General features: G+C 48.6%; 1 protein-coding gene across 10 annotated transcripts in view; it reads left to right on the plus strand.

Annotated features, from left to right (window-relative positions):
• Positions 1-15,197, plus strand: part of DAB2IP (DAB2 interacting protein) — a 249,932-nt gene that overhangs the window by 123,972 nt on the left and 110,763 nt on the right. For all 10 annotated transcript variants that reach the window (XR_012765876.1, XM_075439751.1, XM_075439752.1 and 7 more), the window contains one exon: positions 1,563-1,681. Coding sequence is in view for 9 of the 10 variants with exons in the window: in XM_075439751.1 (XP_075295866.1) it covers positions 1,563-1,681 (119 nt within the window). In the remaining variant the exon portion in view is untranslated. The remainder of the gene's footprint in view (positions 1-1,562; positions 1,682-15,197) is intronic.

Genomic DNA, 15,197 nt, shown 5'->3' on the forward strand with positions numbered 1-15,197 from the left:
AAATATTTAGCTCACATGAATGGGTGTTACATACCTCGTTTGTAAGTAAAGTGGCACTTAATAAATGTGAAACACCTTTGGTTATCTAGATGTTTCAAATTCCTGATGCACTCACAAACAGGAAAGTCGCTTCCACAACAAGAGCTGCACAGACTGCCCCAGGAAATTTTGCAACCTGAGAAAGACAGAATGTGACCCATGAATGTCCTAGGTGGGGAAGGGGTGTTTAAGTAGCAGGAACAAATGACAGGCTAGATGTAAGCTAGGCGGTGATTATCTTCCTGCAAGACACAGAAAAGGTATTAATTTATAAAAGGGAGCTGCTAAGGGCTGCATGACCCATATCCATTCCGTCAGGTTGACTGGAGAAGCTGCTGAGACTCATGCCTGGAGTGCAGGAGTGCTCTGTGGGTGCGTCTGGGATGCCGGCAGAGTACCCAACGGAAACACACCCGTTCTTCGCACATCTCTTTCCTTGTGCGTGTCAAAGTCTGTGCTTGATCCAGTGGATATCTTACCCCCTTTCCTGGGGATGAGGAAGAGAAGCGATGTGGCAGAACCTCAGGTTGTGCCGGGGTTTGCCAAGTTGTTTGTATCTGGCTAATTTATTTCTTTGGTATGACAGTGTGTAAAAGGAACACTTCTTTAGGCTTCACCCCAAAATCTTGGCTTCTCTGTAAAATGCTACCCCACTTTCTCCGGCTGATGTGCTTGACCCAGTAAGATTATTCTCATATGCCATAAATGCTGGACACCACAGTAGTAGTATACTTTTATTGCCTTATTTAGCCAAGAGATTAAATGTAATGTTCAGATTATGTAGAACATTAACTCCTAACAATAAGCAAATAACACATTAGAAGCTTTGCTATGAAAACATTTAGTGCTGGCTTTGCTGTGGAGCACTACAGGAGCCGTGACTTATGTTCCGTGAGGGAGGAGGCACGGTGGAGAAGAAGGCGCTGTACGTTCAGTGCAAGGGTCTCTTTCTTCTGCAAAGGTAGTGCCTATAGCTGCCGGGTCCGTAGGCTGTGTTCGTGCATGCTTTATTGGATTTTTTTACACGTAGCTAGAACACCTGAGTCCAATTCTGCCAGCCATGGCTGAAAATCTGGGGGGTTTCGACCAGGTAATTGAGTTCTCGCCTGTCTCCGGCTCGCCGGCGAGTGGGTGGTGTGGCGTAGCCGTGCCTGGAGCTGGCTGCCGGGCTGGGCCCGCCGAGCCCGCGGCGCAGCCTCTCCTCCCGGCAGGAGCTGCGATGTGCCAGCCTTGTCTTTCAGACAGTATTTTTATGTGAGCTGATGGTTGCCAGGGCAACGGAGGCTTCGGGGAGTCTCGCGCCGACGCAGCGCCCGGGCCTCGGCGAGCGCTGGGAGCAGATGTTGGCTGCGGGCTGGGGAGCCGGGCTGGCAGCGAGGAGCGGCACTGCCGGCAGCCGCACATGAAGGGAGCTGGGGAGAACCATTTGCCTGCCTGCACTCGGTGCAACAGAGCAGGCTCAGGGCTCGCTCTCTCTTTCCCCCTTTTTTGTTGTAATTTAGTATTCTTGTCTCACCCCACAGGGGTTCCTCAGCCGTCGGCTTAAAGGCTCCATCAAAAGGACAAAGAGCCAACCGAAGCTTGATAGGAACAGCAGCTTCCGGCACATTTTACCTGGCTTCAGGAGTGTGGACAATGAAAGGTAAGGGGACCTTTCTCGGAGGGTGGGGAGGAGGGGGTGTGAGGCAGAACGAGGACATTGATTTTTCCATGTTTTGTGACTGTCTTCCTTATTCAGAGCAAGGGTGTACTTCTTCTGTGATAGAAGTAGACTTGCTTAATTGCAGGAGGGGTCATTTTAATTTGTTGGCGAGTATACAGTGCAAGCCCTCCCTTTGTAGGTTAACTAACATGTACAGAGAAGCCTGACTGCTCTGCTTTCTTTTCCCCAATAAATCCTAAGTTGATGCACCAGTGTATAAATAGCACGTAGATGCAGCCGCCAAAGCCGACTGATGCGGGCGCGGGAGGGAGGGGAGGGATGCTCACACGCTGAGCATTACCGGGTTACACGTTGTATGAACAATAACATAGAACAATAACAACCTTCATCTCCCCAAATCCCTGTCTCCCCCGCCACACACACACACATCTTCAGCGTAGCCGCTGACTGCCGGCGTTACACTGAGACGGGTTCTCGGCGTGTGGCCGAAGCTGCTGCTTCCGTCTGAGCCATGACGGGGTCTCTCGGTCCGGGAGGGATGCGTTGCAGGGAACGCGCAGATGGATCGCAGGAAGCCTTTGACATGGGGTGGCCAGTATGGGAACAAATTGCAAGCAAAGTAAAGGGGAAATGAGACCTTGGGTTTATTCTTCAGCTCAGTGAAGTAGCTCTTTAGTGGATTTGTATGTATTCATGTCCATGTAGATTTATGTCAGTGTGTGCATGCGACAGACATACAATCTAGGTAAATTTGTGTGTAAATTCACATGCAGATCGAGGTCATGCTTGGGTAAGACAGACTCCATTACCAACCACAGAATTGAACTGTTGGTTTGCCTCCAAAAGGAAGATCTTTCAGCCTTACGTGAATCATTTTGGGGAATGACACAGAAGTATTGAAGTGCCAAGAAAATTCTATGTCTGAAAAATACGCCAAATTGGACCTCCACTGATGTGACCAGTTTGTAACAGTGGCGTTTTAAAATATCAAGACAGTACTTTCAAATCCATTGAGTACATGCTTCACTTTTAAACTCAATGGCAACTTTTACTTTGTTTTAGCTATACTTACCCATTGGAGGGGCTGTGAATTTCAGAAGCCCACAAACAAAAATTGCCAATCTGGATTTTTCCTTGCCTGACCCATTACAGCCTCCTGAGTTTTTTCCTTCTGGATTCTGGGAGTAAAAGGATTGTGCTGCTCAGTGCAGAGTAAGATTTCAGAGGTTACTATCTGGGAAGAGAACTGATTTGATTCCTGTGCTGCAGTTTTCACAAACGCTCGAAGTAGGGCACTGTGTTCCATATGGAAGGCGAGCGAGTGTGCCCGGGCAGCCGGGAATCTGCCTACAGCGCTGCTGCTTCCCTCAAAGAACGGGCAAATTAGACGATGTTTGCTTTCTACCTAGATGAGTTTGGTTTCTTTCAGTGCGTTGGCAGTGTAGGACATGGGAATGAACTGTTTTGGCCAGCCCTGCAGCCAAAGTCATTTTTCCAAATTAAGCCTTGCAATGTCCCTGCCCTCCCAGCACAAGAGCTGGGCAGCGTCCTTTCAGACAGAGCCGGATTTGCTGCAACTTTTCTTTGAAGAGATGCAGTGCATGGCTGCAGTGCATTCTCAGTGTAGAGCTTAAAGGGTGGGTGAGAGGAGAGGCAGCGTTTGCCAGCCTTGAATAAAACCCAAGGATTTGCTTAGAAGAGTATTTAGGAACAAAATGAAAGGCTTCCATTAGGCAGGTATCACTCGTAACTAGACTTCATCAGTGATACAAAGACATGCCCTGATCTGGAGGACACTGTCTGACGCTAGGTAGCTTTGACAGCAGGCTGTCCGTCCCTCAGCTTGCATGGTAGTGTCAGGTCTGTAGGGTACGCAGGGGTCCCTCGGCAGAAGAGCTTGGCCTGAGGTACTGCTGCTCTCGGAGAGGTGAAAGGAAAGCAGCAGCTGGGCTCCTCAGTCATGTATCAAGGTTTTGGTTATAGAATATAATTTTATCTTCCTGAACATTCCCATCCACGCCTGCTAAAATGCACAATGCACTCTCTGCTGTACATGAAAGGGCTGGAGTCTTTTAGATTGCTCTTGTTCATTTTCTGCTGTGCTTGCTTGTCTTTCTTGAAATCCAAGAACTGTTTCAAAGGAGCATCTGGTATTGGAATATTTGCCTCTGAAATGTTTGATCCCTGACTCCATCTTGTATCCAAGCTGATTGTTCGCGAACTGCTCCTTCGCTCATGGAAGGCACCGTTAGAACAGCGTTCCGTTCTGGAGCTTTGTAGAATTTTTGTGGGAGATGCCGTGGCAAAAAAGCATAGTGGGGTCAAGGTTGAAATATGGAGCTGTAGTAGAGCAGAAATGATTTTGTTGCTTGGCTTCTGTGTATCTAAATTGGTACTGTGTCATGCCTCTTCGTTTCTTTATTTCTCCTTTTCGTGCATGTCCCATTTATCCTGCTATGTCCAGCAGATGTGTATGAATATATGAAATGTGCACAAACATGTACAGAGACCTAACTAGGGGGATGTGGCGAGTGTGTAGAGCAGAGAAGAGAATATCAGCAAACATATCTGTGCTCTTTATACTGTGTTTGATTATTGCATGCATTTAAATGCACCATGTAAATTTAAAATGGAAAATTATTACCTCCTACAATAGTGAGAAATTTGTACAGTGTGAGTTTTATAACAAAGGAAACAAGGATCATTAAACACTGGAACAGTCACAGAACGTCTCACTGGCATCAGTTCAGAATCGCCTTGTTAATTCTGTGTCGGCAGAGCCCGCTTTTCCTACCTTGCGTTGGCACAAAGGGAGCAGCCAGGTTCCCGGCGCGGTTGCTGCGTCCTGGGGAGGGGCTGGCAGCCCTGAAACGTGTCTGGGGGGTTTCTCTGTCGAGTCGACGTGCCGTCGGCCAGGGTCCCGTGCCCATGGCCTGGCGGCTGTTTGCAGTTCTGCCGTGGCGTGTGTGCGTGTTCGGAGCAACTGTGCAAACTCAGGAGAGTTCTGGTTTAGTAAAACCTTGGCCAACCGTTTTTTTCCTCTATAGAGAACATCTGAGGAATTGCTCGAAGTGGTGTGTTAGAAAAATACACTGATTATAGTCAAGCAGAGCTTATCTTTGTAGAAATAACATGGTCGTGTCTCGTGCTATTGGATTTTACGGTGACTGAGAAGAGACCTTTTGTTGGAAAAAAAGTGGAATAAGGGGTTTGCACTAACTTCAGTACATTGCTGTGGGGTTCACATTGATGTAGTTGGCCGAATTTTCCAGTCTTTTGCATACTGATTTTTTTCTAGGTGTCCTGTTACAGTAACAGTAATAAAATGAGTGATTGTGAATAAGAAGCAACATCAGACCAAGTGCAACTAGTATTCGTTACGAGAGGTGCATTAATCTGCTGCAATCGGTTTATATAAATGTGAGATCTGGATTGTGGAACGAGTGCTCCGTTCAGTGTGTTGGCTGGTCAGATTGCTCGTTAGAGCTAAAAAGGGTTCCATTAAAGTGGCTTTTTGCTAACAACGTCTCCTGCATCCTGATTTATTACAGCAGCTAACAAAGTTTTTATCATGGAGCACTGAATGTTTGTCTTTGTAGCGGCCTCTCAGGAATCAACCGCAAATCAAGCATTTGGCAGATGGATTTTTCTTAATTGGACCCACATTTCTCCTACAGAATTTGTGATGGAGAAAGTTTCTGGGTTGGGCTTTGGGCAGAGGGAGCAGAGCCGGAGGACTGACAGCAGGTTGTTCTGCTGCAGCTCTTCATGGGAGCTGTTGGTGCCTTTCTGGTTGTTTGCCTGTTGTGGTGACCTTTTCAGTCACTGTGGTCACTTCATTACAGTAATCGTTTAAAAATAGTTTCTGACAGTGTGTCAGGAATTTAGAAAGCAGGTTTATATGAGTATTGGGGTTTTTTTTTTAACTCTGAGTGCATGAACTTGGTGTCATCTCTGAAATGGCAAAGGCTGCCATGACTCTGCCCCAGCAGGGAGAGGGCAGGGACGCAGTGCCGCTGCGTGGGACAAACACCTTCAGACTGTCCTGAGCTGGTGGAGCATGGGTGCTCTGTGCAGCTCCGCAGTCTGGTGGAATCCCCGAGCTGACCGTTCCTAGGGATGCTTTTCCGCAGTGCACCTAGGATTCAGTGAAAGCTAAGGGACTCTCATTTACTAACATTTGTGATTATTTTGCAAGGCTTTTTTCATAATTCCAGAAGACAACATTCTATTTAAGCTTTTTGTTGGCACTGGCGTTGGTCTGAGCATATGGCTGATTGTTAAATGAGCCGCAGCACTGGAAGGGGGACAGCCGTGCATTAGGAACAGCAACGCCTTGCACGACTGCTGCTGCCTCTTTAAGCTACTTTTTTTTTGTAATCCCAGCAAAAATTTTTGTTTATATCCCACAGAGGGAAGAGGAAGGGTACAAGTCATGTACTGCAGAGCATTTAATTCCTAATCTAGTGCGAATGCAGTCTTGCTCTATGGGTTTTCAAACAGTCAGAAAGCTTATTTTGATGCAATAAGAGAGCATCAACAACTTATGAACTTCTGTACTCTTACAGTAAACTTCGTTTGTGAGTTCTTTTTAGATCTAATTATCATTTGTTTATTCCCAACAAACTGGATACGCCAAATATTTTCAGGCGTGATGGAACTGGTGAAGTTTGACGAGGACATGGTGAGTGCAGCATTCCAAAGGCTGAAGAAGTCTCCGCTTCCTTCAGGAAGAGGAGGGACTCATCCGGCAGCACTGGGACGCGGGCAGACCCCAGGACGCGCGAAGGGCTTTCAGATCTGGGCGAACAAGTGCTGGAGAGCTTGTGTTCTCCTCTGCCTCCTTACTGAAACGGCGTTAGCCAGTGAAGCTGTCTAAGTAGGAAGACTCACAATAGTAGGTGCACAGTGAAGGGTGATGGTAACGGCATGTGAAGTGCAGCGCAGGGGCCTCAGGTTTTCATACAATGAAAATATTTTGAGGAAGCACTGCTGGGTGTGTATATGGAAACCATTTGGCACTCAGCAGTAACTGAAATGCAAATTAAAACACATTGCCACGTCGGGAAGGGGAGCGTGGGGCAGGTGACAACGTCTGCTTTCTCGCGCAGTGGGTGCTGCCTGGTGCCCCTCCTCCCGCGGCCGGGGCCCGGGGTGGTAGCGTAAAGATTCGAGGGCAGTCTCGGGGCTGAGGCTGGCCTCGCAAGGCACCCGCCTTTGTATCGAGGCTACTTTGTCCTGGCATATGCAAAGCAGCCTTTTAATGGGGTTCCTTTGCAAAGTATTTCTTGAGCCAGAAAGTTAATTACTGATCTCTAGTTAATGGCTGTGTTAGGAGGCTGGAGTAAAATCAGCGAGAACTGCTTTGAAGGAGCGATGCAGGAGGAAATTACCAGTTCTCCCCAGAAATTGTTCTGTTCCTCCTCTTCTTCTCATGGTGTTAGAAAGTTTAGAAACTGGTATTCAAATATTTTCAAAGGATAATGCTCTTAATGGAAAGAGGGGGTTTTGGAGGGGTGTTTTTGGGGAGGCACTGAAACAAAAAAAGTAATCCTTTGTATGGCAGAAAGACTAACACTCTGCTTTGTAAAAACCACGTGCAGTTCCCTTACACAGGTGGTTCGGGTGTCCGTGGTGTTGAGTGGCCTCTGTTGCCCTTTGGTGCCCGCCTGGATGCTCAGCGAGTGGCTGACGCCGCGGCAGGGAGCGCGGGAGCGTGTTCAGAGCCGGGCGTGGAGTCGGCGGGTTCAGTCCTCCCCGGCACCGCGCCCCGGCCGCGGGGGCTCGGCACAGCTCGAGCCCTTCCCCGCGCAGCGTTCTTTGCGTTACCTTTTCCCGGTTCGGGGAAGCAGAACTCCTGGCGGATCTGGAAGGCTGCGGATCGATTGCGCCGCCCCGTACGGAACTGTTTGCTCTAAAGCCCCGTTCAGCAGGGCTGCTCCGCGGGGCCAAAGCCGGCGAAGACCCCCAGAGGGGCAGGGACGGACTGAAAACAATGTGCTGCCGCTCATCGTCTCCCAAAGCAACAGCAAGCTCGCAACTATTCCTCCTGTTAAATTGCTTTTTGTTACACACACAGACATATATCTATTTGTTCAGGCCTTTGCACATGCGTGTGGATCTGTGATTTGTGTCTGAGGCTACCTAAGGTAAATGTATGCAGCGTTCTCAGAGAAATACATAAACACTTCACTTATCCTACGTATTCAAATTCACTTCCTAATTGAACAGGGAGATTGTGCCTGATGTCTTTTGGTAAAAGACTATATTAATTTATAGAATTTTTCAAGCCATAGTAAAATGTCAAGGGAAGAGCCAAGAAGCTGGAGTTGTTTTAATAGCCTTCTTCACAATTCTCCGCTCGCCGGTTTCCTAACAGCCCAGACAAACCGCGCGGTGCCCCACAGGGTACGGCTCGCGCTGTGACTCGACTTGGAGTCATGTAGCAAAATTGTAAAATCCTTCCTGCTTCGGCATATGCGGCGCTACTGGGATAATTGGCTTCATGCATCTTACAATTAGCTTGCAAAAATATGTTTTGCATTCCTGACCTTTTCTCTATAAGCAAGGCCATTGTTTCACTGTCCTGCTTAATTACAAAATATAGTGTTGTGTGAGGATAGAGATGACATCGTTGTATCGTTGGCTCTAATTTGACGAGACACCATAATGGGGAGTTTTCATACTGAGGGCACTGAATTAGTGTAGCGTGAAGCCACATTTCTCTAAACCTGCTAAATAAGGAGAAGTTAATTTTATGCTCTATCTTTTTGACGTTTGTAATCAAAGCATTGTATTACAGCTGCAGATGGTTAGCACTTGAAGAATGTTTGGTAAATGCCGACAATCGGAAGGCATTGTTTCTGCGGCGGAAGATCAGGTTGATTAATGGACAGAGGGATGCTTCCTTTCGTTTTGCTGCTCTCCCGATCTGAATATGTATTATGGGCTTGCTTGGCGTTGGCCTGGCAGACACGGCGTTGTGCTGCAGCAGTGTACACCTCAGGGTTACAAGCAGACAGCTCTGTTCTTACCCTGCCAGCAAAGACTCGGAGCGAGGGTGACAGTGAAGTTGCGTTGTGGCTGATGGCGCCTGGATATTCTGCAGATCGAAGACAGATACTGCTACTCTGCTGCATTAACATTTTGCTTCCAAACAGACCATTTATTCTGGCTTTGCCCTGGTGAGATTTTCATGTGCATGAATTTCAGTGCAATTACATTAGCATTACTCTTCATGTCAATAAACTCAAAGGAAAAAAAGAGAAAGAAATTGCCATCATGACAGCTTTTATACCAGAAGATGCTTTCTGTTAGTTCTCGGCTCTTCTGTTTGCTTTTATAATTATTATTTGTTTACAATAAAACCTAAGATACTTCTATCCCAGGCTTAAGCATTCTGATGATGAAGGGATGATGAGGGGACTGGAGCATCTCTGCTATGAGGAAAGGCTGAGGGAGCTGGGCTTGTTCAGCCTGGAGAAGAGAAGGCTGAGAGGGGACCTTAGAAATGCCTCTAAATATCTGCAGGGTGGGTGTCTGGAGGACGGGGCCAGACTCTTTCCAGTGGTGCCCAGCGACAGGACAAGGGGCAAGGGGCACAAACTGAAGCAGAGGAAGCTCCAGCTGAACCTGAGGAAGAACTTCTTCCCTCTGAGGGTGACGGAGCCCTGGCCCAGGCTGCCCAGGGAGGCTGTGGAGTCTCCTTCTCTGGAGATATTCCAGCCCCGCCTGGACGCGGTGCTGTGCAGCCTGCTCTGGGTGACCCTGCTTGGGCAGGGGGTTGGGCTGGGGGATCCCCAGAGGTCCCTTCCAACCCCCACCATGCTGGGATTCTGTGATTCTGGCACACAACGAAAACTGCTCATGATGAAACCATTACTTTTAAACTGGGAGGAACAGTCTGGCTTCCCCCAGCCCGCTGTCTCCTGGCCATGTGCTCCACGTGCAGCAGATCTGGTCATCACGCAATCTTAGGGTGGTCGGCGAGTTGATTCAGTGGGAAATTGTTATTTAGGGGGCGATTTTCTTTTGGTTAGGGCACTGAACCAGCTCATGTGACTGCGGAGTAATGGGCTGATGGCGGAAAAGGGACTTTTCCTTTCAGTGGCAGTGTGCGGTTGCGTTGAGTGAGCTGTGATGGCAAACTGCTCTCCGTCTCTGTGCCTAGCGCTGTGCGGGCACTGGGGAGGGATGGTCACCAGGCACCTGCCTCAGTTTTCCATCTTTCAGAATGGAATTTCCCATCTTGTAGGAGAGGTACATCGCTTGATGGATCAGATTTTTTGGTCCTCTACTCTGTCGTTTCTATTGGCAATTAGTATTAGCACTTCTTAGCAATAAATGTCTTTCTCTCTTGGAAAGAGGAAACGTTTAGAAACAAGTTTCGCTCGGTTCTTTATTGAAACTCTGCAAAACCTTGATTGGAAAATCTGCGTGAGGGACAAAGAGTTGTAAGTGAACATAGAAGAAGTGAGGTGGGCAAGGTTTTCGAGCCCTTGCTCCGAGCGCTGCCGGGCGCAGATGTCTGACATGTATCTCTTGTTACCCAATTTCGTGTTGCAGTGGTCGCGCACAGAAATCTGCTGATTGTAGCTGGAGGCAGCCTGTGCGTCGAGCTGACTGCTGGCAGCGAGTCGTACAGAGCACTGCGGATAATGATGTTCAAGGCTTGTGAATATAAAATAACTGTGTCAAGTTCATCCATCAGCTGGGAGGGAAGGAAAAAACAGACGGGGGAAAAATGTGCTCCTCTGTCCTTCCTCCTTACCATACTCGGTGGTAATACCTTGTGATACAGAGCCTCTTCTTAAGTGATCATTAGGGAGATTTCAAGTAGATTGTTCACGTATGGGTGTCTGCTTATGATACTGGTATTATGATCTTGTTTATCTGGTTGGCAGTGTTTATAATTTTCATTTTCAGTACAATTACAGAATGTCTCAGGTTCTCTTCAGCAAAATTCGGTCCAGGTGTGATGAAAAGAAGCAAGAACTGATTTTAATTGAATTAAACCAGTGCATTTTAGCTGGAATTAAAATGTAATTTGTTTAAAAATGCTTAGCTGATTTGAATTAAAGCCAGAAATACGAATTTAGCTTTAATCCATGTGTGTTATGTAAGTCATTATATGAGAAAGGGATGTGGCATGCATTGTACATGATTGATAGTGTGCAGGAGGGTGGTGTTCATTCACAAAACGATGTAAATGTAGTAGTAATTATAAAGCCATAGGTATTATATCAGACTGTGCCCTTTGTCCGCATTGACAGACATCTCTGGGTTAGGCTGGTCCATTGCGGGCACGCGAGAGGTGACCCGCAGCCCCTCGGAACCAGTCAGTGCTTCTGCCCCGCAGGAGTCCCTCGGCGAAGTAGTCCTGTGGTAGTTACCAAGTGATTTACATAACTCTATTGTATGCACCTTGAATAATTAATATTTTGCTGTCCTTGCTGTGTGGGGAGATTTGTGCCTGTGTGGATGTGTTGGTTGCTGTATACTAACACTGTAAATGATGGGTGTATACACGGGGAGAGAAAGAGGGAAGGATCGGTTTGCGTGTGTGTGAGAAGACGTTTTGGAAAATGCATTGCTGCTGCAGACTGGAAGGGAAGGCTGAAGGTTGCTGTTGGCTCGTTGTGGACTCTGTGGCTTACCCTCTGCCTGGGCATAATCCTCCTGGGCACTAACGAAGGCCGCGCGCCGTCCTGCCGGGCCGCGGGCCCAGGCTGCGGGGCAGGCTGGCTGGGAGCCGGGACGTGACGTTTCCCTGGCGAGGAGCAGCTTGCCTCCCGTCCTGCCGCCCGACCAGCCCTCGCTCGGCGCCCGGGATTCCCCGCCGGGCGCGGAACGACCGATTCTGCAACGAGCGCGGGCTGAGACACGGCTGCTTTGGGGACTTTGCTCAGTCACCCCGTTCCCTGGAATCTGTAATGTGGGGAGTCTGGGTTTTGGGGGGTGTGTGTGAGATGTTTGGCATTGTGAATCACAACAAAAAATATCTCTTGCTACCTTGTGACATATGAACAATTTCTGTCCTGGCTATTGCTAAAAAACAGTAAGAAGGTAATTTCAGTTCAAGTTGCCAGCTGCTTGAATTTGGTGGCACTTGGATCGAGAGATTCAGGACTACTGTCAGGGAAGAGGCGTTTGCAGGGTATCATTTCTCCCACACGTTCATGGTCTGAATCAACAGAGGAGACCAAGCGATTAAATTTGGCTGTTTGTGAGCTCTTTTATTTTAACTTTCATGCTTTCAGAAGATCAGGTTTGCGTGGTTTAAAAACCACATTGCAGCAATTCTCATTTCTTTTGATACCTGCCAAAATGGTTGCTTTAGTACTATACCTTAATATTTTTATCTCGAGTTTTAATCACTGGCATGAGGTTGGTTGTAATTACCCCGTGTTGTGGCATTGTCACTACACCTTTTACTGATGCTCTGAGGAACCGTGGGAGTACGTGGTGTTTGTGCAGTGTCGGTGTTGGCGAGCGTAGAGGTGTGGACCCACGACGTGGGGTGACACCGGGCTGCACGCGCGGGAGTGCCTTGGTGGGTGCTGGAGAGCCAGAGGGCCCGACGGGGAACGCCGAATGCGAGCCACGCGTTTCCTGAACTGGATATTGCATCTGCAGGGGCTCTCTGCACGAAACCTCTCCAGCTCACCCGGAATTAATTATGCACTGATCATCACTCAGGCCTTATGGATTAGGGAGTAGGGAGGAGGGTTGGCAGGGGGTGGATAGAAGACGGAGCAATTTGGATTGCAATTAGTATTTCGTTTCTTTCCTTACTCCTTGTTTGCTTAAATTGGAGATTGCATGTTAGAACCAAGCAAGGATTTACATCGCAGCAGTAGAAGTTCCCTGTGCACCAGAAACTAGCAAATCCACTACAGGCTGTAAGCTTCCCAAAGAGATAAAACGCTCCGTCAGTTTGAGGAGCTGAAACATCAGGGGAGGAGGTTTTGCTTAGAAAATGTTGCAAGGGAACAGGAGTGCCCGGTCTGCCAAAGCAGGAACACTTCCCTCGCCACATCCTGCCCTTACGAGGAGAGCGTTTAGATATTGCCTCTCTCCAGCCATCAGCTGTCTTCTCCCCTTTCTAACTCCTTGAGCGTGCTCCTTGCCAGGAGCCTGCTCTGGGGACTAAGGCCGTGGCAGACCCGTGGCGGATGCCGAAGCCTGGCTGGGAGGGCAGCCCTGCAGCGGACAGGGCAAAGCCCAGCCGGCTGGCTGCATCGCCCCGTCGCAGGGAACGGCGTTTGAAGTTTAGTCGTTACAAAAATGCTAGCCAGCAGTTGAAAGTCTGCTTCACCGGTGAGATGGTGTCTAATGTTGAAACCTCAAAGGGTTTTCTTGATTATACCAGTAACCACAGTCTGGGTCACACTTTGCAATAATTATCCTGATGTCTGCAAGGTTGTTAGAAAGTCCCTAGAGGAGCTGGCCCAGTTGCATTGCAGAAGAATTTAGAGGTAAATGTTGGCAAACCTTCAGCACTGAGAGATTTATTTAAGTTAGTTCTTTTAATTGCTTTCTTGCATCCCTATTGCATTATAAGCTCTATGAGCCATCTAGGGAAGTAAGTCGAGCTAATATTAATCTCCTCAATCCTTCTTCCTTTAACTGGTTACTCCTGGCTTCGTTTACACAGACATTTGAGCCCTACAGAGTGGGTAATAATTTGGATTCTCTTTTAACATGTTCTAACAGAACATGTAACTTCAGAAAAATCATCAGCTGACATCTGCATTTCATTTTTTTTTAACTCCCATCTCTTAAATGTGGCTTATGATCTTAGTATAACCTTGCTGCTTCCCGAGACTGTTGGCAGCTTCTCTGATATGTATTCATAAAGCAGTTCCACGTCCTTGAGTGAAACCTGCAAGAAAAGGGCAAAGAATGATTTGTCTTTTTTTCATTATCATGGCCCTCTTGTACCCATTTTGACACGCACTTGAGAGCAGCTTTCTTACTTGATGCCTTTATTTCTAAAGCTCTCTCTCTGTACAAACCAAGGCAGGGTGTCTCGCCCTCCTCAGATAAAGTCACTCATGTTGAGGCTATCGCTCGCGTTATGAGCCTGAGTTCCAACCCTCCCACACGAGGCAGAGCCTCCGCGTACCCCTCGGTTGGAGCAAAGGTTTTGATAGCAGGGGAGTGAGGAAACGGAAAGACGAGAGCACGTCGGAGCGGTGGCCCAGGGAGCCCCGTGCCCGGAGCCAGTTCGCGGCTGGCTTCATCCCTGGCTCGAGAGCTTGGTTATTTCTTCTGGATGTGACAAAAAGTTTCATTGTCTTGAAAATAATATTCCTGTTTGAGTCGTGTGAAGTTTTTGTTCTCAGTTACATCTTTTATCATGGAGTTCCACAGACACAATGTGATGTATGATGCATATTTTATGTCACTAACACTTTTTAATCTGTTGTTAGGTATCTTTCATCTTTATTATCTATTCCTTGGCCATTTTAATAAGAGACAGTGTGTAGAAACAGACGGTTTATTTCTTATTTTACCACGCATGATTTGCTGATAATTTGCTAAGGGCACGTTTGTCATACTGTCCCTCCTTGTCTTTCCCAGCTAAAGAGCTCTTTGGCTGCTTTCCGTGGTTTGTGTCACTTGTTGAGGCTTTCCCTCATCAAGGGATTGCACACGTCCGTTAGCAGGCCCTTGAAAGAGGGACCTGTGCTACACCTGCTTTTCCAGAAATCACTGGCCCGTAGGTTCTGTGCCCCTGTAAGACAGGAGTCTGAGGGGAGCTGGGAGCTGCAGCTGAGAAAGCCTGAAACATGAGAAACAGAAGATGTTCATGTGGCAGCATCCAGGTTCTGCACTTGTAGGACCTTAAGAGAAATTCTTGGGTGGAGGAGGAGGGGGAGAACAGGGGCTGGCTGGCTGTGGGACGACTTTCCAGCTGGTAACGTTGCTGAATGAGCAGTGTGAGGATGCCTGGTTGGAGCAGTGTGTGCAGCAGCACAAAGGCCGGGAGCTGCTGGCACCTTCTACCTCTCCAGGGTGGTCAGGCCGTTAGCGTGGAGGGTGCTGATGGCTGAGAGCAAGAGCGTCGGGGACCTTAGCGCATGGCTGTAAGAGTCTGTGTCGGGTGCACGGCTCTCTGGGCTGCAGACGCGTCGCAGCGGCGTGGCCCAAGCAAACCCCACGCCTGCACCAGGCGGACGATTCTCTGCATCTGAGCACGGTGCTCCTGCTCAGCACCCGGCAGGGTGCAGGCTGCCTCCCTCTCCCTTCGCTCCCACCTCTGCTCCTCTCGGAGCACCCATCCCGGGCAGAGCTCTCCAAGAGCACCCTCCAGAGCAGGAAGGGCAGCAGCAGCCAGGGCAGAGGCTCCAGGGCTCCCATGGCGCTGAGGCTCCAGGGCTCCCACGGGCGCAGAGGCTCCAGGGCTCCCATGGGCAGAGGCTCCAGGGCTCCCACGGGCACAGAGGCTCCAGGGCTCCCATGGGCAGAGGCTCCAGGGCTCCCACAGGCT

The sequence above is a fragment of the Opisthocomus hoazin genome, chromosome 19, assembly GCF_030867145.1.
Source record: "Opisthocomus hoazin isolate bOpiHoa1 chromosome 19, bOpiHoa1.hap1, whole genome shotgun sequence".
Classification (NCBI taxonomy): Eukaryota; Metazoa; Chordata; class Aves; order Opisthocomiformes; family Opisthocomidae; genus Opisthocomus; species Opisthocomus hoazin.